The 24,514-nt window shown below is 36.4% G+C and overlaps 1 protein-coding gene across 1 annotated transcript in view; it reads left to right on the forward strand.

Moving 5' to 3' along the window:
* Positions 1-2,307: 2,307 nt before the first annotated feature.
* Positions 2,308-24,514, forward strand: part of LOC110467193 (neuropeptides capa receptor-like) — a 157,829-nt gene continuing 135,622 nt past the window's right edge. Inside the window, exon 1 of the mRNA XM_021524177.1 lies at positions 2,308-3,047. Within this exon, the coding sequence (XP_021379852.1) occupies positions 2,774-3,047 (274 nt within the window). The 5' untranslated portion in view covers positions 2,308-2,773. The remainder of the gene's footprint in view (positions 3,048-24,514) is intronic.

The following is a 24,514-nucleotide window of genomic DNA, read 5'->3' on the forward strand; positions in this document are numbered from 1 at the left end:
ATCTTATCAGAAATGGGGAAATACTATAATATTATACATGTGTAATCATGCCCGATAGGCTCTGAAAAAAGGTATGACAATTTTGTTATTTTAATAAAAAAAAAAATCGAGATAGTTTTTATATGTTCATGTTGTCTTAATGAACTCATCGGAACGTCCCAAACAGGGATGGGGCGAAAGGAACGTCCCAAACAGGGATGGGGCGAAATGTCAGAGACTTAAATCAATATTTTATGTTTTGCTTGTATGAATATAAATTTATCTTCCAACCTATCCATCCATGTTACAAAGATATAGGATATCGTTGAAGTGGTGTGCTAAAAAACGCTTACTCCTCTTCAAGCCCTACAAACAGGTTTTTAATGTATCTCTATGCAGAAAACTTTGCTTTGAATACAACTTATAGATCCAATTACGTCTTACTTCTATAGTTCTATCGATAAACCTTAGTTTGGTAATATTTCATGTGACATTTGAATGAGCTAAAGTAGGGATCTCCTATGTCAGAATATTACAGTGTAAAACGATATTCGTTTTGACAAGAAAGACATACTTTTCCTGTAACAATTCATTGAATTGACGTTTTCATTATGTTCATTTCCATAAATCCCGTCGAGAATTATCAGAAACTCTGATTGCTTTGTTTGTAATGTATACGGCTTGGTTAGTCTTATGGGATGATTTAGAAATATCGATATTCTAGTGACATCACATTTATCTTTATTACCATGACAACTAGTAGTTGTTATTGTAAATCATTGATATTTTACGAGAGAAAACTTTGCGTTGCTTTGCAAATAGTTTCATTTTAGAATTCTGTATCTCTGGTGTATGTATACCTGAGCAAGAATGTGAAGACCAAGTAGTTATCACAGGTACTTGTGATCTTCTAATTTGGTTTTCCGGGGGTTTTTTTTATTTATTTTTTCTGTTACTGGGTAGTTTTAATGTACATGTATCAAGTTGATAGTTCAATGTTTAAATCGATCCTGTTTTTACGTGAAGCTATATATACATACACCTGATAACATTTGAAATTATCTTACAATGATTTGACTGGTTATAGAAAAGATCTTGTATTCCGCGAATAAAGACCAGAACGTGCCATCTTGAACGGGGAAAAACTATACCGACCTGCAGCCAGTGCCTCATAAGCCTCAAATTATGGCGCAGAATAATGCTCCCTGCTTGTGGATTAACAGCCGGTATTGAGTCAAAATAGCAAGTGCTCTTTCTGGTTTGTACGGTTTGTCTTTGTTTTACATCCTATTACATTTATTACAGCTATGTTCATTTAAGGACGTATCCCAGTTATTTCTGAATTAAAATTGTCAATATTCAAAATGTAGAATTTGTAAATAACATATTACTAAGGAGTAAATCAAATAGCATATAACGTATGTTTCGATTGGAGATGTTTCACGCTAAAAATACACTTTATGATCTTATATAAACAAAGAGGTTTCAGTGTCGACTTTCATTTAAGACTTGTCCCCTTCTCTTCCTCGCCGACGATCTAGACAGCTTAATGACTGACGTAGGAAACACCTATACATTTCCTTTGGACATCGGTGTTCTGTGGAGCTTTGCGACAGTTTTTCCTTGTTTTTTCATATTATTTGAGTAAAATGTGGTTTTCGAAAACACATATCAAAATTCGTTTGCAGGTTGATTAAAAAAATGTTTTTAAAGGTGATTGCTTAAAACTGTTCCAAAACGTGATATAACATTTTACATGAAGCCAGATAAAACCTATCACCTTGACTCTGTACATTGTAATTTCAAATAATGCATCAGATATCTACTCGCTAATTGTGTATTTATTTAAAGAGATGAAAATAAGACACAAACATAGGTTTCCACGTTTAAAATTTGACAAAAGATGTAGTATGCCAAGGTGAGAAGTTGGATTGTGCTTACTTAAAGCACCCTAAATTAGGACATGTTTTCACTATATTTCTGGGTCTTCTTTCAACCAGAACGAAATATGAATGACCAGGAAAAATTCTGAGCTCACTAATGGTGTCAGATACGATCGGCCGAAGTAATGACGTACTAACGAAACTTTTACGTCGGACTGTCTCTTCAACCCTAATGGATTGGTACTGTAGAGCGCTTCTCTTAGTGTACAACAAGTTGTTAACATTTTATCAAACTAAATTAATAAAGATCCGAGGTGGCGTGGTCACCAGTAGGGTATATATATATACAGGATAGGCCGCCTGTAGACCTGTACATTCTAGATCTCATATCGTCAGTATAAAGCCAACACCGCCTGCTCTTAATATTGGATTTCCTACGATTCATAGCGCTGCATCCACGATGCTATGACAAGAGCGCACGTGTATTTCCCAGTTAGTCGTGAGGTAGCACGTCGCTGCTATGATTTACACCTACTGACTATCCGGGGAAACTAGTATTCACGTTCGGGATCTATTCAATGTGCGAGTCGCTGGTATCAATTACTGATGGGATTTTGTAATCGAGAACAATATTTTAAAATAGTCCATGCTTTCAAATTAAGTTAGTGTGGTACGAAATTTTGAGGTAGAAATATATATCTATTTATGCATGTTCATACTAAACACGGATTTATTGAAAATAACAATAAGTGGATAGGAATCTGTGCACAAAACGATTAGCAATTCACTTGATTTAGATATATTAACAAACTTCACTAACTCTTGAATTTTTTAAATATGCAAAGCTATATGTTTAGCGCCTTCATCCGTGTATAAATCATTGTAACTTATCGTTCAACATAACTGGAGTAATGAGTGCCAATAGTTCGATTGTGTCCGGAAATGGGACGAATGCGTCGGAAATGTTCAACGAAGAGACGTACTTGGCCGAGCGATTAGGGGACAGACATGCCCCGTTATCGTCTCTCGTCATACTTTTCGTCGTGTATGGCGGAATATTAATAACAGGGACCGTGGGAAATATATGTACGTGCATTGTCATTGCACGGAACAGGACCATGCACACTGCCACCAATTATTACCTGTTTAGTCTGGCTGTGTCGGATCTCATAACTCTGCTTCTCGGTAAGTACCATTTTGTAATAATGAGATTATATTTAATTTGCGAGGGGGGATGAAAATCATTGTGATTGGCACGAACGACAAATATTTACGAAATAAACTGTTTTAGGTTTAAGTGTAATTGAATGCAACTCCTGATTATACATTGTACATTAAAAATATTATATTGGAGTTTACATCATTATAATTGTCAGTTGAAGTCGTTGGGAATCATTGACGGAATGTTGTGACGTATTTAGTATGATATTTCAACGTAAATGGGATGTCCCGTGTAATATTTAGAACACAACTAAAATGAAAACAATGTTCGTCAATGGAATCAAGCCGGCCATTTTTAGGTTTCTCATGATAATGCTTACAACAGCGAAACGTTTTACTTGGCACGTAACAAGGAGAAAAATGTATCAGTTCCGTGATTTTCGGTTGCACCTGTAACACCGGAGAGTAATTGCGCGAGGTGTTTTTAATGGAGTATCTATATTTAGAAAGGACATCCGGAATGCTTTGGTCGTTTGTCTGTGAATTTTTGTGTTATTATTAAGTTAATAGTATAATTTAATAGTATAATTTAATAGTATAATTTAATAGTATAATTTAATAGTATAGTTTAATTGTATAAATGATAAGTATCACGGTTCCTAGATTGATAGATATATTGTCCCAGACTACATGTAACTATCAAGTTTTTGATTATTTTGATAACTCTTTCTTCCTGAAATCCACATTAAAACTGAAGCGAGAAAAAATCACGTTAACGTACATCTGTATCTTTGTAAAGATTCCATCTATTTCATATATGTGTACTGCATACATACTACGTAGAATTCAAACGGGGCCGTCATTTACATGTACGAACTTCACCGTGGATAATAAAGCCAATATTTCGTATTGAAAACATGTAACTATTCCGCCTGTAACTATTCCGCCTGAAACGGATGCTTTTTATCTAGGTATTGTCATTTCCAAGCAGTTTCGTTAGACTGCTGTTCAGCTGCTGCCTGGGAACAGTCAAAACTGTTGACCCAAGGTGCTTGGATATACTTGAAGCTACCATTGGAAAAAAGTTTTTCAGGTTTTTCAAAAGATAGAGGAAAACCAATATACTGTGATTTCGTTGCTGTTTTAGGAGCAGTCAAAACTATTAATGTCCCGAAGTGTTTCGGAAGGAAAGGCGTAGCAAATTAATCACATGGTATTTTTGACTGTATTTGTTGGTTTCGCCGTAACTTTTCAATGTATAATAAACATTAAGTTAATTGTAGATACTGTTATGAGATAACGGTAACATCTGTTAGAAAAGCCACGATTTATACAATTAGTTCAAAGGTTGAAAAAGTATTACTCGTAAAATACTTTCATGTCGTTACATTGAATACCTTCATTCATCCGCATTTCCTCGTGTGTATTAAATACAAATACTGTCTTCGTTATTTCATTTAGCTTTACCGTAACATCATTAAGACGAGTGTAACATGTTTCAATATAAATCACAATCCTTAGAAAATTTTATCTAACACCTTACCTGGTCCTAGTTAACTTGCATGCTCTACTATCACAAATATGTCATATCCCGCTGTGCTGATTGACTACTTGTCTCTGAAAGTCAATGTTTTTTTCTTTATACATAAATACTTTAACAGAAGGATGCTGTTTTCATAGACGTGTGATGTTTTCATGCGTCTGCTGCATTTATAACAAATATATAATGTGTTTATGAGTACATCATTATCGGAAACATCAAAGAATGGAAACTGGCAGTGATTTGACGATAAATACATTACAAATCCGCGTTCAATAGCTAAATGCTATGTTAAACACTATATGCACCTTCTTTTCATATTTAACCATACCGATTACAATTGCTGTACGATGTGGCATCGTAGAATATGTAAATCAATGCAAATCACTATTGCTGTAAGATGTGGCATCGTAGAATATGTAAATCAATGCAAATCACCATTGCTGTAAGATGTGGCACTGTAGAATATGTACATCAATGCCAATCACCATTGCTGTTAGATTTGGCATCGTAGAATATGCACACCATAACAATTATCATTGCTGTAAGATGTGGCATCGTAGAATATGTAAATCAATGCAAATTACCATTGCTGTAAGATGTGGCATCGTAGAATATGTAAATCAATGCAAATTACCATTGCTGTAAGATGTGGCATCGTAGAATATGTACATCAGAGCCAATCACCATTGCTGTAAGATGTGGCATCTTAGAATATTTGCATCCATGCAAATCACCATTGCTGTTAGATTTGGCATCGTAGAATATGTTCATCCATGCCATTCACCATTGCTGTAGAATTTGGCATCGTAGATAATGCACATGTAAATCACTGCCAATCACCATTGCTGTTATTTTTCCATCGTCGATTATGTACATCTTTTTTGTTTATCCATGCCAAATACCATTGCTTTTAAATTTGGCATAGTATATTATGTTCATCAATGCCAATCACCGTTGCTGCAATTCTTCCATCGTACATCTTATGACATCTTTGCCTATGCACATCCATACCAATAATACTTGCTGTAAGATGTGGCATCGTAAATAAAGTACATCCATGCCAATTACCCTTGCTGCAATACTTACATCGTAACTACTTAAACAATCATTTCACTAAGTCCATTGAAAGGAATGAATGCAAAAATATAACTCTTGATCGAACATTTTAAATGCTTTAAAATAGAATTTCTACATTGGATATAGTACCTGTCCATTGCACTATGTACATGCTCCATAGTGTAAACATGTTGTCTTCCATATTGTTTAAGTGTTGGTAAAGATCACATTATTATCTCTTTTTTTCTGTCAGAATTTGGTTGCTAGGCGAGTTCAGTATATGCATATAGCTCCCTACGCAGCCGATAATATCGCAGTTACCACCAATTTCCAGAATGGTGATATAAAAGGTACCGGAATAACAACGCCTTTGCTATATCCTTAATTTTAAGGAATCTATCTTCCTCACTTAACCGTTTTTCGGCTCGAATTAATTTTCCTTGAGATCTGACCAATTATTTGGCAAGGAATCGCTTGCGAATTTAACATGAATTGTGGAATTTCTGAAGATGGATGACAATGGTGACAGACCCAATCAAATTAATGGAAATAGATCCATTTCACGCGAGCTCGCGCGGCTGTGTCGAAGCAGTGTACATATTGGCGCAATTAATAGCCGTAATCGAACCCGCATTATTGAAACAAATTAAGCGTGATCAAGTGGCGGCGTCACTCGGCAGGCGAATGGGTGTTTAAGTAGCTGGAATAGATCCCTATGTTAAAGATTGTATAATATTGTCTTATTTGCATAATATTTGTTCTAGAGGTTTCCCGAATATTCTAATCTTGTACCCTTTGATAGATTTATTGCATTTGAAACAAACAAAAAATCAGAGAAATGTTTAGTTTCCTCCGATTGATTTTTCTAAATGACATGTATGGTTATTTCAGATAAAAATAAAATCAACTGTTACTCAGAAAGGAGCTACATTGATGTATGTATTCAGAGGTCTGACACAAGTAGGTTTGATATCATGAGTTGACCCACACACGGACACAACGGTATCAAAATCTCCATACAATATCCTCCGGAGCACTAACTGTACCGATTCTGTAAACACATCTGCCTCTTAGTATTAAGACGTACAGAAAGAAATCAGAATATAAAACTGGACGGGACCTTCCGATCACCACTGCCGTTGGTGTCAGGGTACCTTGTAGACAGGGGAGTTAACACACTGTCCGTGTACCTTGTAGACAGGGAAGTTAACACACTGTCATTGTACCTTGTAGACAGGGTAATTAACACACTGCTCGTGTACCTTGTAGACAGGGAAGTTAACACACTGCCAGTGTACCTTGTAGACAGGGGAGTTAACACACTGCCCGTGTACCTTGAAGACAGGGGAGTTAACACACTGCCAGTGTACCTTGTAGATAGGGGAGTTAACACACTACACGTGTACCTTGTAGACAGGGGAGTTAACACACTACCAGTGTACCTTGTAGACAGGAGAGTTAACACACTGCCCGTGTACCATGGCGACAGGGGAGTTAACACACTGCCAGTGTACCTTGTAGATAGGGGAGTTAACACACTACCCGTGTACCTTGTAGACAGGGGAGTTAACACACTGCCCGTGTACCTTGTAGACAGGGTAATTAACACACTGCCAGTGTACCTTGTAGACAGGGGAGTTAACACACTGCCCGTGTACCATGTCGACAGGGGAGTTAACACACTGCCCGTGTACCTTGTTGACAGGGGAGTTAACACACTGCCCGTGTACCATGTAGACAGGGGAGTGAACATACTGCCCGTGTACTTTGTAGACAGGGGAGTTAACACACTGCCCGTGTACCTTGTAGACAGGGAAGTTAACACACTGTCATTGTACCTTGTAGACAGGGGAGTTAACACACTGTCATTGTACCTTGTAGACAGCGGAGTTAACATACTGTCCGTGTACCTTGTAGACAGGAGAGTTAACACACTGCCCGTGTACCTTGTAGACAGGGGAGTTTACACACTGCCCTTGTACCTTGTAGACAGGGGAGTTAACACACTGTCAATGTACCTTGTAGACAGGGGAGTTTACACACTGTCAATGTACCTTGTAGACAGGGGAGTTAACACACTGCCCGTGTACCTTGTTGACAGGGGAGTTAACACACTGCCCGTGTACCATGTCGACAGGGGAGTTAACACACTGCCCGTGTACCTTGTTGACAGGGGAGTTAACACACTGCCCGTGTACCATGTAGACAGGGGAGTGAACATACTGCCCGTGTACTTTGTAGACAGGGGAGTTAACACACTGCCCGTGTACCTTGTAGACCGGGGTGTTAACACACTGCCCGTGAACCTTGTAGACAGGGGAGCTAACACACTGCCCGTGTACCTTGTAGACAGGGGAGTTAACACACTGTCATTGTACCTTGTAGACAGCGGAGTTAACATACTGTCCGTGTACCTTGTAGACAGGAGAGTTAACACACTGCCCGTGTACCTTGTAGACAGGGGAGTTTACACACTGCCCTTGTACCTTGTAGACAGGGGAGTTAACACACTGTCAATGTACCTTGTAGACAGGGGAGTTTACACACTGCCCTTGTACCTTGTAGACAGGGGAGTTAACACACTGCCCGTGTACCATGTAGACAGGGGAGTTAACAAACTGCCCGTGTACCTTGTTGACAGGGGAGTTAACACACTGCCCGTGTACCATGTAAACAGGGGAGTGAATATACTGCCCGTGTACTTTGTAGACAGGGGAGTTAACACACTGCCCGTGTACCTTGTAGACCGGGGTGTTAACACACTGCCCGTGAACCTTGTAGACAGGGGAGCTAACACACTGCCCGTGTATCTTGTAGACAGGGGAGTTTACACACTGCCCGTGTACCTTGTAGTCAGGAGAGTTAACACACTGCCCGTGTACCTTGTAGACAGGGGAGTTAACACACTGCCCGTGACATCGTACTTAAAGCCTAAGCTGGGATATGACCATCACTTAGGCTAGTATTTTACTGGCTTTTTATATTTTAATTGACTTTTTCTTCCTATATGTATCACAATCTCTCTTCCGTTCGTGATAACACCCTATAATGGACAATGTTCAACTGCTAAAAAGTTTACCTCAGGGCTACTTCTACCTTGTGTTCCTTAAATGTCGCGTTTAACACAGATGTGTGTGCATCGTGGCTGAGACTTGTCAGTGATTGGTACTATTGGTTACTATTAAACACAGTTATACAAGGACTGTATGGGACTAACATAGGTTTTGGAAAAGGACACTTCAAGTTAATGTATAGATAAGGGTTTCCATGGTAATGAAAAAAAAAATCCTTTTAAAAGCAAGAATTTTGAAACAAGCTGTGTAGATAAAAAAAAAATGAACCATCATGCAATTTAAAATCATCTTGCCAAGAAAAATGTCTGAACAATTAAAAAATGTTCTCCTAAAATAGCCAATTGTTTATGCATTGTTATTTCCACCTCTTGGTCACATGATAACAGAAAACATTTACAAAATTCTGAATCTAAAGGAATGTTAACCGAAGAGAGGTTTGTGCTGATATGGGCTATCAAGCATGTGTTCCTACAGGTAAATAACCATTATAACTGTGATAGGGTATCGGCTTTTGCTGAGGACATATCTGCAGTTATGTAGAGATATTGACTTACCTGCAGACAAGATCACGATTGAGATAGATATTCTGATACTATATCATATATACCTACAGACGGGTTCCACCCATGTCGGTCTATTCGGAGTATCCGTCTATCATTTCTACTGTATCGTTTTGGTGGTAAAGCGAGACCTATAGAGCACCTTTAGACTGGGCCTCGTCTCTAGAATATTAAATGATTTAACTCTAATAATTTTGACCACTTGGATGTCTGATCCTAAGTTCTAAACAATGGGGTGATAAGCTAGTAGTAAAATGCGGCCGAAGACATTCTCCATACAAACTTAAGGGCTGGTAGCCAGTCTAAGAGCACCGCCAGTAATGTTAGTAGTTTCAATGTTACATCCTGTCGCTGGTTCTTTGTGTTCTACCTTACTCTAACTTATAAAGTTTAGCGGGATGGCACTGGCGCTTTCTGCTGTTCTAATAAATAATAGTACATTGTAGTATTAAATAAGTGTCAAAATATATCAAGTTATAAGTCTATAAATCATGGCTATGTGAGAGACGCCGCCGTCAGTTTTCGGGGTTTCCAGCAGAAGATGTGTTGTTAGTGTGTTTGTTCATTTAATGAACAATTACACTAAAATGTCACATTTTTGAAACGGTAACATGATATCTCACTTTTTCTTAGTATTGGTATACCATGTATAAACACCTGTACATACAAATGTAATGATAGTCCCACCCCTGAAAGTGAGCGACCTACGCGTTAACTTTGACATAGGACAATCAAACAAAATATGTCCAACCTTAGTAAATAAACAATAGTTCTGCATATTGTTAATTTTGTTATCATTTATCTGTATTAATCGGCTGATTGGTGCTTTGGGTTAACTCACCTATATTTAAAGTATAACAACCAATAAACATCGAATCAATTTTTTTCAAGAATTTTACATTAAATTGAACGTCGAATCACTTATTTCCGTAGTTCACAACCATTTCTCGTCGAACCACTTATATTCACGATTTCTCACTTGGTTTTACATTTCTTGAAAGTTTAATAACTTATACCCTTGAACTAAAAACTACTCAATGCTAAATGAATGGCATGTATGGTTTTACATATTCATTCCCAAGAAAGTACACATGAGCGAACTCAACACAGAGCGAAAACGACTTAAAAGTGATGAATATATAGATATTTAGAGTGATGGGTTTTGTCCCTGCGGTCTGTCTGGGTTTGTTTTGTGTTCCTTTACGAGGATTTTAGTCGCCATTTCTGTCGTCATTATCGTTGCGGAGAGGACTTCTATAATTTTAGAGAAACACGTTTCAATTCAAGAAATGTCTACCTGCAACATTTACTCTTAAACTTTGACAGTTTAGCGCCAATTACTACACTCCGTATACCAATATCTCACTGTTAAATCTCCTTGTTAAAGAACAGCTTCAAGGAGATCCTCACTTGATTTATTGTCGGTATGCTCCTAGTATTTTCTAAAACATTAAAATGTCTGTTAACCAAGGACGCGTAAACTGAGTCGCAGTTTGCATTGGTGCCTGGGATAAAACAATCTTAGTTTTGCATGCAACCGATGTCGATTTTGATTTGTCACTCCACTCTGTCTGGGCGGGGGAGGAGGCAAACTAGGGTCGTAAAATGGCGGGTATGCCGTAAACACTTAATGAGGAAAAGCCGTAGATGATTTTGACACGAATCCGTGATGAAGTTTATGGAAGCATGCATTACTTTCCTCCCAGACATAAGTTTTTAATTAGTCTATTGGTGGGGCGACGCCAAACTGCATTGATGAATGGTGAAAGTCATGCATTTACTCATCCATCATCTCTCAATTTAACAGGAGAAAGGAAACAGAAATCAAAATACCATTAGTATTTTAAACTCTTAAACACTGATAGAGTATGTCTTGTTAAATAATGCCTTCTGAGCAAATAAATATTTGTAGCACACGCAGCGAATTGCAAATGGAAAGGTATTCAACTGTACCACTTGCACATAAAACAAGAGCACAAAGGACAGGTGCGATGTACACCTGTCAGGAGTTAAAATACGGATATTTGTATAGCATAGCAACGATAGTGGGAAGTTAACACAATGAATCGATAAATCAGGTAACGCTATGTTAACTAATTACGGGCGAATTTGCTGAACGTTCATCTTGGTCTTACACTTGTCAATTGTAATTGCTGAGCATCAGCAAGTTTCCTGTACAGCCGATGAGCAGAAATAAAGTTTGTAAACGCACTGAGTGACAGAAGGACCCCGTTTACACCGAGGTGACCCTACTCTCCGCTCAACCTTCCAACCACTTCTATACGGATGAAAGAAGGCATTCCTTTTGTGCACTTTCTTGTTTACTTATATACGGTTGTCTTGATGACTTAAAGGGTTTCTGAACCAAATACTCAAGTTCATGTGTATGATTGCAATGAAAATATGGCATATCATCAATACTCAGGAACACAATCGGAACTCTCTTATAAACACAGAAAGAACTGGAGGAGACGACACACATTAAAAGGAAAGACATCGTGAACACAAACGTAAAAGGAGGGACCACATATGCTCCTTCATATTCGCTCGTCTGAAATCAAAAGAAAAACGTCATATGAACATACTAGTTGTACACGTGTTAATCACTGAAAATCAAAGTTATGACACAATAATGATGGCAGCCGTTTGTTTGTAAGTATATATGTACCGACACAAAAGTTGTTTTCACCTATAATTATGTATTAATTTAATTTTGATATAAGTCTTACTTAAATATCTGACCGACATGCAGAAGTGGTTATGCCTAATACAAACAAAATAACAAACAATAATGCAATTCATATATTTTTCTTTTGTTTCTTTTTTGAAACGATCTAAAGATCTTATTTAAGCAATCAACACATGATATGCAATTCAACTTAGATCTTTTTCCACCAATTAACACAGAATACGTATAGGTTTGTGTTCACGTCAATATACTGCTATAATTGCTCTTTAGTGTTCACGTCGAGGTATTGCTATAATTGGTCTTTAGTGTTCACGTCGAGGTATTTCTATAATTGGTCTTTAGTGTTATATTGTGTAACATGCAGTACTCAGTAATCAGGTCGATACTTAAAAAACATTAAAAGTAAATATTACAGTTACGTTTTACAAACTATTTACAAATGAGCATGTGATTTATTCCAGGTACATCTTGTGTCAAGAAGATAAAGCGTCTGTATAGGTAGAAGGATGTAATCTTCTTCGTCTCAAAATTCGATATATATCAATATTGCTAAACAATTTCTGAAGAATTGTGTATGCGTGCAATTATTACGTAAATAGAATGAATGAAAACAAATGTTTCCAGCATTCCATTCATCTGTTGCATCACGAACCTGAGGCTGTACTCCATAGTTTTCATTTTCATTAAGATGTAAAACAGTTATAATAGTTTCAGCTGTTTGAATATTTATAGTTTTACATATTTGAGAATATTTTTCCTATGAATTGTATGTTTCCTATAACTGCTGCTGTAGATGACCATTAAGACAGAATTTTAAAGAGGAAACAGTTGTTTAACATTTGAATTTTGAAATGTTATTATTTTGTTTTTCTTTATTAACATCATATGCATTACAACTCGTGCACTACATATTTTACAATCAGATACTATACTAGTAAACATATTTAGATAACTCATTATTTCCATTCATGTGTTGGTGTAAATCGGTGCCTGCTATTTCTCATTGTATCATCCAGTACCAATACAGTTCGAGGTATTTCACATATTTCGTTCTGTTGCCTATGGATATGGTATCATTTTGAAAACTAAGTATGATTTCCCACACGTCTATTCTATTTTGGCACTCTCCAATGTAAATATAACATATTTTTAAAACAAATATAGCAAAAAAACATTATTACAACTTATATTAATCACTCTCGCTGGCCCGGATGGAAAAGTGCAGAAGGTCTTATTGTGGGAGGAAACCAACGCGGTCGGACAGTTGACCGAACACATTTCAACCTCCAGTCAGTGAGTCAAATAACGGCCGTGCTGATGTACGAGGGACGGCGCACCAAAAACATCTATGAGTTATGCAGTAAAGTATTAACATGCTACAATGTCGTTTATGAGGTGATTCAATCACAAATTGGCATTCTATATAAACAAATACCTTGTGAAATTTAAAGGCCAAACAAACATGGTCTTTACTGATCATGTACATGTAACTATCAAATAAAATTCGCTCATCTATGTATTGCTTTAAAAAGGTGTTACTATAATAATTGTTTGGGTATATCAAGGAATCTTGAGGATTTTAGCATATATTAAGTAATTAGGTTATAATTATGGTTCAATGTATGTAACATGGGTAGACCCGGTGGAAGTTGATATAAAATGAATTTAGTTTGACTTGTATTATCTAGGTTTTTCAAACGTAACTTACTTAAAATAGAAGCAGATTGTGTCACAAAGTGTATAAAAACATTTTGGAAAACCAAGAAAACCAACTTACTCATAAACGGTAAAATTGAGAAATAAACCCCTGCTAGTTTTTGTTATTTGATAATTTGTAGTAGGGTCTCAGTGCCTTAACGAGTGCGAAAACGTAAAGGCCTACACAAGCAAATACAGATACCCACATGCTAAACACCAATGTCTACGGGAAGTAGGTGTACATGAAGAAATGCAGCTAATTGGTAAAGTGGTCTCAAGTGAAGCAGTTGATCAACTTGTAGAATGATCCGTAATGCGCATGCGTGGACAAAGTCGTGAAAACCTTGGAAGTTATTTTTTATGTAGGAAAAGAAACTTAATGCTGACATGAAACATCTATTTCTTAAGAATTACAACAAACTCATAACTCGATACTCTTGATCAGTAGGTATCTGTAGGTATCAGTAGGTATCTGTAGGTATCTTTAGGTATCTGTAAGGTATCAGTAGGTATCTGTAGTTATATGTAGGTATCTGCAAGTATCAGTAGGTATCTGTAGGTATCAGTAGGTATCTGTAGGTATCTGTTGGTATCTGTAGGTGTCTGTAGGTATCAGTAGGTATCTGTAGGTATCAGTAGGTATCAGAAGGTATCAGTAGGTATCTGTAGGTATCTGTAGGTATCAGTAGCTATCTCTAGGTATCTCTAGCTATCTCTAGGTATCAGTAGGTATCAGTAGCTATCTCTAGGTATCAGTAGGTATCTGTAGGTATCAGTAGGTATATGTAGGTATCAGTAGGTATCTGTAGGTATCTGTAGGTATCAGTAGGTATCTTTAGGTATCTGTAGGTATCAGTAGGTATCTGTAGGTATCAGTAAGTACATATCTCTAGGTATTAGTAGGTATCTGTAGGTATCTCTAGGTATCTCTAGGTATCAGTAGGTATATGTAGGTATCAGTAAGTATCTGGAGGTATCTGTAGGTATCAGTAGGTATCAGTTGCCTCGTTGATAGAAATATATGTTTTTTCAGCACTGCAGTTTATCTGGTATGCAGAGAAAATTTCCCGTTTATCAATCCTCATATTCAAATAGATGTTAGGTTTGTGTGCATGACCCTTGAACTATTGTTTCTCATTTTTGCCTTCATATCTATACATACCTATGATTTACTCTCCTCCAACGTTTTTATTCAAAAGAACCGTCTGAAAATGGAATCTGATATTTAAATATTTCTTCTTTGAATCTCCCAAGGTTTCGGGAGGTTTTTTTTTTTTTTTTTTTTAAATCAGTATGATCAAATGACGGTTCTTCTATTCGCCTCAGTGAACGAACAGAAACTATATCTTTGAGTTGTGGGTGGTTACATATCATTTTTGTTTATATATGACTTCTGAAACAAGGTGCACTCCTCTGAGTGATTATAACTCCATCAAAACATATTACACCGCACATTACATCTCATCATCCCATACTGCTAACGTGAACAGGCATAAAACAAGGCAATAGAAATTAAGTGGCTTGAAAGAGGAAACCGTCAAAAGGAGAAGAAAGAATATCCTAAATAAGTAGTAAATTAGGGATGGTTTATGAGTAATGAAAGAGAAAAAGAGAAAAATGTGTATGAAGACAAATTGATAGCATTATTGGTGGAGTCAAACTTAAGGCAAAAACAATATGCAGAAAAATGCAGGTAATGCAAGTTGCATAATGTTATATAGGAAACAAAAAATACTGTAAATATACCCAAATGAATTCTAGCTTCATCGTTTTGTGATCTAAATTTAAATACTAGTTCGTTAACATCTTATTGTTAACCATGATTTGCAATATAAATCAAACATGCAGAATCTAAAAAAAAATGGGGGGAGGGAGGGGGGATCAATCACGTTCTTAGTGTTTCAGGGCAAAGTCAGGTATTTCTTTGTATTTTCGTGAATCTACATGTAATATTATTTAGATAGGATATCCCGACCCCTTTGTCAGCAGCATACTCCCGGGTTGGTGTTAGGCTACGGTGACCAGAATATAAATACATCTTTGAGACGGCAGTTTTAATGCCCCTAATCATATCTGACCACCGTCTGTATATGACCTTATATAAGGACGCCCACCAAACACATTTTTACTTTTGGCTTGTTGTTTCGTAAAATGTGTCATTTTAGATTACTTGGAAGGCTACATTGTACAAACAAAATTAGGAGTTTTATTTTATGTAACGTGGAAATAAAATTTTAAAATAAAAATAGTAATAAAAATGAATGACCTGTCAATTACGTCCGCATTGCAATGCTAGAAGCCTACATAGCTGTTGTTTCTATATAGCTGTTTTTTAATACGATGCGTTAATAAAGCTGTTATTCAGTACTATAAGTCTGTATAGCTGTTGTTCCAGTACTATGAGTCTATATAGCTGTTGTTCCAGTACTATGAGTATATATAGCTGTTGTTTCGGTAATATGAGTATATATAGCTGTTATTCAGTACTTTGAGTCTATATAGCTGTTGTTCCAGTACTATGAGTCTCTATAGTTGTTGTTTTAGTATTATGAGTATATATAGGTGTTGTTCCATTACTATGAGTCTATATAGCTGTTGTTTTAGTACTATGAGTCTATATAGCTGTTGTTTTAGTACTATGAGTCTATATAGCTCTTATTCAGTACTATGAGTCTATATAGCGCTTGTTTCAGTAATGCAGTTTTGTATGAGACTATATACAATGTAGCTCTTGTTTCAGTACTATATGAGTCTATAAAGCTGTTGTCTCAGTGCTATGAGTATATATAGCTGTTGTTTCAGTGATATGAGTCTATATAACTCTTGTTTCAGCACTATGAGTCTATAATAATAACAATAATAATAATAATATACAACATTTATATAGCGCCCTATATAATTTGTAAAATTACTCTAAGGCGCTTTACGACATATGGATAATAGCAATGGTTATAATTGTGAAAACAAACAACAAAGGCTTGCAATCACTTTCATACATTTAACAAGCAATGTGCACATAATTGAACAAATAAAAGGGTGGTATTTACATGACGTCTTTGCAAAGATTCTAAAATGCAGACGTGAAGAGGTGAGTTTGTATGTCCCTCTTGAATTAGGCCAGGGTGTTTGACTTCCTTATATTAGATGGTAAGCTATTCCACAGCGTAGCCGAAACCCTCCCAATGCATCTGTTTCCGTAGGTCACAGTACGAGATTTTGGGACACACAACAAAGAGTCTGACTCCGACCGCAGTGATCTGGACGGCTGATACAGGGTAACAAGCTCCTGTAGGTACTGAGGAGCTGTTCCATTCAGTGCCTTGTATGTGTATACCAGAATTTTGTACTGCGACCTGTATCGTATAGGTAACAGGGTGTGACGTGCTCTCTCTTTCGAGTACGAGTAACTAGCCGTGCTGCAGTGTTCTGGACCCTCTGCAGAAGACTAGTTAGTTTGTCAGATATAATACAGAGCAGGATGTTACCATAATCCAACCGAGAAGTAACAAGTGAATGCCCCAAAATCTTGCATGCATCTGCAGTTAGAAACTGCCGAATACAGCCGATGTTCCTGATCTGGTAGTAACAGGATTTGGCAATAGCGTTCACTTGTTTTATACCCCTAGGTTTTTTAACAGCTGGAACAGTCTCAATAATTGAGCTGGAGAGCTATTGTTTGCTGACACTTTTGGCTTTATAGCTTTTGTTTTAGCACTATGAGTCTATATAGGTCTTGTTTCAGCACTATGAGTCTATATATATCTTGTTTCAGCACTATGAGTCTATATAGATCTTGTTCAGTACTATGAGTCTATATGAGTGCCGTTCCGATGGCAGCGTATACGTAAAACACCAAATAAATAACTGAGAGAAGTATATAAACCAACTCGTATACAGGAGTGACCTAACAAGGAAATAAACTCCACAAATTTCAACGACGTCATCGATTTGTTGACAACATGTGGACCCCTGACCAGTCTCAATGTACACAGCATACACAGGCATTGGCCCTATTATCGATCCCCAACTGACCACATACACTCAATTCAGCTTCATCACAGCACATAGCAGTCCACTTGGCTGCCAATGATTTATATTTGTGACAGAGAAAGTTGACAGCTCCCTCTACTTTCTCCTCGGACATGGAGTACGGCCCATCTCTGTATGTACGATCTAACAGAAGGGAAAACGATCGTGCTTATTTTAGACACCACTTATGAGGTTCTCTCTGCCAAAGTCAACATTTACTGTGGCTAGAACGTTCGTCTACTATGTTCTGTGAACTTAACACAATGTAACAGCTTGTATAGAGAAGGTTTAAATCAATGTACATAACCGCTAACGCCGTACCAACTATACGCCATACAATACTAGCCATCCTGAGGCCTACACTGACCAGTAAACTGTACTTATGTTAGCAGACTGGGCATTATAAAACCAATCAGCATACTAACAAGCTACACTTTATATAGTTGATGTCATTTAAGAAAGTATTGGCGAATATTTCATGATGTTGTTTCAATAATTTTGTTGAAAGTAATAATCAAGAATTTCTAGGTTTTGACTTTATGTTATTAAAGGGGCTGGTCGGGGAAAAAATGTCATATTTGCTAAAATGGCATACACATGTTTAAAATACCTTCTTATGAAACATACCGATTCAAATTTTGCTGAAATTCACTCCAAAAGAGTTAAAATTATAATTATATTAAAAGAAATCTTAAATCGTCACCTGACAGTCTAAAACTCTCAATTGACCCAGTTCAGTGATGTAATTTTACCGCATGCGCGTCATCAACAAGGCCAAATGTAAACAACGCGGCGAAAGAAAAAGATGCATGCAAAAGTCATGACAGACACGAGGTATCAATACCGTTATATATAACAACAACATATAGGTATGAATACTACACTTGCATCTTACATGACCTTTGAAAACAATTATTTACGTATAGTATTGCTGTCTTGTCCGCTAGTTGAGTCCGACATGGCTGATAGACGGCGTGCTATTGTTGTTATCTTCACTGCCTCATTTTCGAAACAACCACGTGACATATAAATGGATCTGCGCTAAATTTACGCGGGGCCTCCCCGAGATTTCAGTGGTCAAAACTGGACATTGCAAGCAGAACTCGACCATCATATTGCCGTGGTATAACTTTTGGAAGGCCAGAGAACGCATTTCGACCCATTTATTTTTTATTTTGTTCTCCGACCAGCCCCTTTAAAGAACCTCGTCAACAGGAATTCAAATCTAATAGTAGTGTTGCAAAGGTGTTTTTGCTGTCAAATTGTTTCGACAACTTCCTCCATAAATAGATCTGCGCTAAATTTACGCGGGCCTCCCCCAGATTTCAGTGGTCAAAACTGGAAATTGCAAGCAGAACTCGACCATCATATTGCCGTGGTATAACTTTTGGAAGGCCACAGAACGCATATAGACCCATTTATTTTGTATTTTGTTCCCCGACCAGCCCCTTTAAAGAACCTCGTCAACAGGAATTCAAATCTAATAGTAGTGTTGCTAAGGTGTTTTCGCTGTCAAATTGTTTCGACAACTTTCTCCCAGTACAAGTTAGACGTAAACTATTTAGGTACACAACCTAAAACGTAGCATTCAATGTTAACACATAATTCTAATGATAATTAATATGTATATAAAACATTATGCTCATAAAGAAATAAAATTAAAAATAACAAGAGAAACAAACAATCACAGTTGATAGATGATCCTTAGACACACACACATCGGATTGCACCCTCACATTTGGTAATATATTCAGCATTCCGTGATTTCCAAAAAATATCAAAGACTTGTATAATGTCAATTTAAATACAGCCTAACAAATTTCCTCTGAAATATTTCAAATTTTAATACTGGAATTTAGTAAAATCTAACATACCACCGAAAAAAGATCCAACACCGTTTTAAAAAAAAAATTCTTTTCATTATTACGTTACGCAACAATACTTTGTGTCGGCTTCTTCTATTGTGACGTCATGATGCATGACAGTTTTTTTTCCTAAATCCCAAAACATAAATCATGTATTTACAAGGAAAATATGGTTTTCAAGATAAAATATGAATGTAATGGGAGAAAATAATCCGAAAACTCACATTGGCTAGTTTATATATTTATCTTACTCTCATTAATTATGCTTAAATTGTGGAAAGACACTCGGTTAAACTCATATCTTAGACAATTTGAAATTAACTAACTCGAAATAGATCAACACGATAAATAATTATCACCCGTTGGATAACTTCTATATATACTAAGAGGTTTTATACAACCCTTTAAAGGGATGCGTTACTTGAAGGAACGATGAAATCCCAGAACCTGTTCCTGTCATGCACTTTTGAACCAGATCCCAAACACGTTTTTGATATACAGTGTTTTAGGCGCGCTTGTGAATTTTCGGGCCAATTTACATGATCCATCCACTCAACAAGGATAACGAAGTCTTGTGATATAATGTAAATAAAAAAGAAAAACAGCAGTTTGAATAAATTTCTACAGATTTGAAGATTTAAAACAGTTTTATTCTTCCACGTGTTGGACATGTATGACCTAAGTGTCGGCGTTTTAACTAATTGATCGTTCATAGTCTACGTGTGCTTCGTTTACCTCATTCTTAGTGGCAACATGGACAAAACCAGCACTTGATCATCAAACTATTTAAATAACTATTTATAGCATCAAATTAATAAATCTTTTCTAAATATAACATTTTAAAGAACATCACTTTGAAGTTTATGCATCAATATAATGTTTATCTTCTAAATGACGTCTGGCGTTCTTTATATCGCCATTAATGTATCAATGTTCCGTCGTTGGAGATTATGTTACAATTGATGACATTCACGAAAATGTTCACAAAATTTATTCACCTTATTTTATTTGCATATAATGCGTTTGGCAATACCCTTACATGAAGGGGGATGATGTGGACATTACAAAAAGCACCACGCGCTTTACTCATATTAGTTTTCAATTCAAAATAGAGGCCACTTCAACCTCAAAGTATGGTGATCAGGTTTGATTTCACAAATGGCTAGTGTACAAGTTCAAGGTCAAGTTCTTTATCACCTAATGGTTTCGACTCATAGGTTTCAAAAGTGAGATATTTACACTATGTATGTACAATACAATGCAATACCACACCTGTGCTTTACAAACAATACGAAGAGTGTAACAAATTAAGTTAATTGAATTCTTCTTACATCTGCCGCTTATATATTTGGCCAAAGTAACTAGTTTTTAAGTATTATTTACATTAAATACTTTTTCATTTAAAACATATTTGGCCTTTTTTTAAATAGGATTTTTTCAAAAATCTATGCAAAACCCTATAACAAGTACCAAGGTCTTGGCTTCAAACACATTCGATTGTTATACCTAAACATACAGTTCACGGGACAAGAACTGAAATCAGGATATTCCGAATGTCAGCAGTTGGTTATTCGGATTAGGGTTTCTTTGCATTATTTGTCCACCTCAGGGCCTATCTATATGGATCTCAAACGTTTTTTTGAAAGTAATGATCATTAGTTATAGTATGTATTTACAATCTCCATTTGATGTACGGGGTTTTCCAATACGCATACTACTGGTTTGGGCCCTGGTTTAAGTCACATTGTTTGTAATACAACATTTTATACGATTAAACTAAAATTTTCAGTCTTCGTTTTAGTTATTCAGGAGAGCATCTGCTCAGATGGATCCTAGAGTCATCTGAATACAATTCAACGCTTGTGAGTTCTGATGGAAGGTCATTGATACATAAAATAAATAAAGGCGGACCTCTCATTGAACCTCTTGGAACACCTGTACCAATATCATAAGTTGATGGGTTGTTATCAATCAACTTTAATTAATTTGTAACCTTTGATTAAGGTATGCAAGCTGTTTGGTTATATTTTCATTTATTTCAAATTGTGTAATAAAACTCTGATCAGCAATAGTCTACAAGAATACATCAAAATACGAGAGAAATGCGTCATAGTGCTTGATCGCTAATCATAGGTCAATCTTTAATGGGTTTAATTGTAATATATAAAGGTTATTGTCATTGTGTGAGCTGTTAGTCACAAAACACAAAATCATGATAAAGCACCAAAATCACTTACCTAAATAGACAGCATGACGTCATCATCATCTTGGGTTCCTTAGATATTGCCTGTCACATCAATGGCGTCGCTTGATCTTTGGTGATCTGTAACTGAAATAGGAATTGCATACATATTGACGTCTGTCTAGACCTATGGACATACAGCTAGTTTCTGTTATTTATCTCAGGTAATTTCGATTGGTTTTTGTCTGTCATTTTCGATGTGTCGCAATGGAAATTGCATAAAGTTATTTGCAAAGTCCGACAGGAGGACGTTCGGTTGACATAATTGCAAACATTGGTAATGGGAAGGCAGTATGAGTTATACAATAGCTCATTAAAGGGAGCGAAAAAGTATCAGACATGGACGTGATAAGCCAATCAAAGTTTAGAGTTGTACGAAAATAGTAGCACGTAAACATGACACTCTCTGACACTGACGAGATGATGGGTTAATTACATCTAACCCCTCACCACCTACGGGCTAGTCACAGCCAGGCCTGTCTCTAATACTCCTTACATGACTTTATATATATAGTTGTGCATCGACATATCGGGTAGCCAAGACGCAATTAAAACTACTCTCTATATAACTCTGTATATAGTTGTGCATCGACATATCGGGTAGTCAAGACACAACTCAGACTACTCTCTATATAACTCTGTATATACAATGTAGCTGTACAGCGACATATTGGGTAGCCAAGACACATATAGTATGCTACTCTATATGGCCATACTACCCGTGTCTCCATGTCAGGTACATATAACCTGTACAATATCACATAGTCAGAAAATCCAGCTTACTTAACTTTCCATTCTATACCGATTTAAGCATGACACTCGCCGTATTGATAGAGCAGATACAGTCATCAATTCTTTTTGAAAATAAAATGTCCACAAAGGCAATCTGCTCTTTTGATGGTATGACATTAAAGCAAGAGACGTGTGTTACTTACTCTTATGCAATTTATGAAATATAACTATGATCAACGTATGATTTACATTGTAAATTACCTCAACCAAAAGAATTGCCATTAAAAATGTGAAGCTGTTTGGCACCAAATTATAATAACGAAACCATTAGAGGATGGCCACAAAAATGGCACGTTACATATTTGTCTACAGTGGTGGTTGGAAAATGCAGAAAACTCACTTTTGTTTCAATTAAGAACAAAAAAGACGGCTTTCATTACAGGAACTCTATATATTAAAGCCAAAAGCATTTTCTGATGGAAACAACACGTTAATTGAAATGGTATGTAATTACAGAAAAGACGATCCGCTCACAGCTTAATTACTACGAGTAAACATATTTCATGTTTAATAGGAAACGAAATTACTATTGTTGCAACACAGAATTGAAATAAATAACTTTATATCGTGAAAATAGCTGCTAGACTAAACAAGAGACAACTGTCTATGGGCAACGCCTGATGTATGATTCAATTTGGTAGGTTCTGTCGTCATGTTAGGTTTTTTGCGGGTTTTATATGAATTCATCAATTGCGTTTTACATCAGAAATGTTGCTGGTTATTATCATATGAAATGAGATATTAGATATTTTAGTAGTTTCATGTGAACGGTGGGTAATCAATACACAGGTATTCTAGTACGTGCGGTACGAAATGTCACTTCATCCTTTTCTACTGAAGAAACTTGATATATGCTGGTGATGCATTCGGTAATAGTAGCGATACCTCCTTCATATCAACAAACCATATGATAAGGCGATGAAACGCCCCCATCTTCGGGAATAATGAAAAATAAATAATATCTGATCAACGTATAGGGCAAATTACACCACATCGTAAACACACGGGGGCAAAACATACCTTAGCATAAACAACAAACGAAAAAAAATATCACAAAGTCAAACAAAGTAACAATAATGTACCGTAGCATCAACACAAATCGAAATCGATGGAACTGGAGCAAAAATATGAGAAAAAATATTTACATTAATACTCTAGAAAAAGAACAAGGAGTGTAAGACCAGGTGTTCCGCAGGGTTAAGCGTCTTTGACAACACCCACCTTGTAACATAACAGACCGCAAACAAACAAACAAATATTCGTCATTAAATCAGCGACAAACCGTTTCTAACATGTTTATTTTTCAATACAACACTTTCTGGCGACTTCTTGATCCAAGGATATATACCTTTAACCATGTCAAAAGACATATATATATATATATGCTAAGAGGTTTTACCCAACCCTTTAAAGTGATGTGTTACTTGAAGGAACGACGAAATCCCAGAACCTGTTCCTGTCATGCACTTTTGAACCAGATCCCAAACACGTTTTTGATATACTGTGTTTTAGGCGCGCTTGTGAATTTTCGGACAATTTACACGATCCATCCACTCAACAAGGATAACGAAGTCTTGCAATATAATGTAAATAAAAAAGAAAAACGGCAGTTTGAAGAAATTTCTACAGATTTGAAAATTTAAAACAGTTTTATTCTCCCACGTGTTGATCGTACATAGTACACGTGTTGGACATGTATCACCTTAGTGTCGGCGTTTTAACTAATTGATCGTACATAGTCTACGTGTGCTTCGTTTACCTCATTCTTAGTGGCAACATGGACAAAACCAGCACTTGATCATCAAACTATTTAAATAACTATTTATAGCATCAAATTAATAAATCTTTTCTAAATATAACATTTTAAAGAACATCACTTTGAAGTTTATGCATCAATATAATGTTTATCTTCTAAATGACGTCTGGCGTTCTTTATATCGCCA

The sequence above is a fragment of the Mizuhopecten yessoensis genome, unplaced genomic scaffold (assembly GCF_002113885.1).
Source record: "Mizuhopecten yessoensis strain PY_sf001 unplaced genomic scaffold, ASM211388v2 scaffold11165, whole genome shotgun sequence".
Taxonomy (NCBI): Eukaryota; Metazoa; Mollusca; class Bivalvia; order Pectinida; family Pectinidae; genus Mizuhopecten; species Mizuhopecten yessoensis.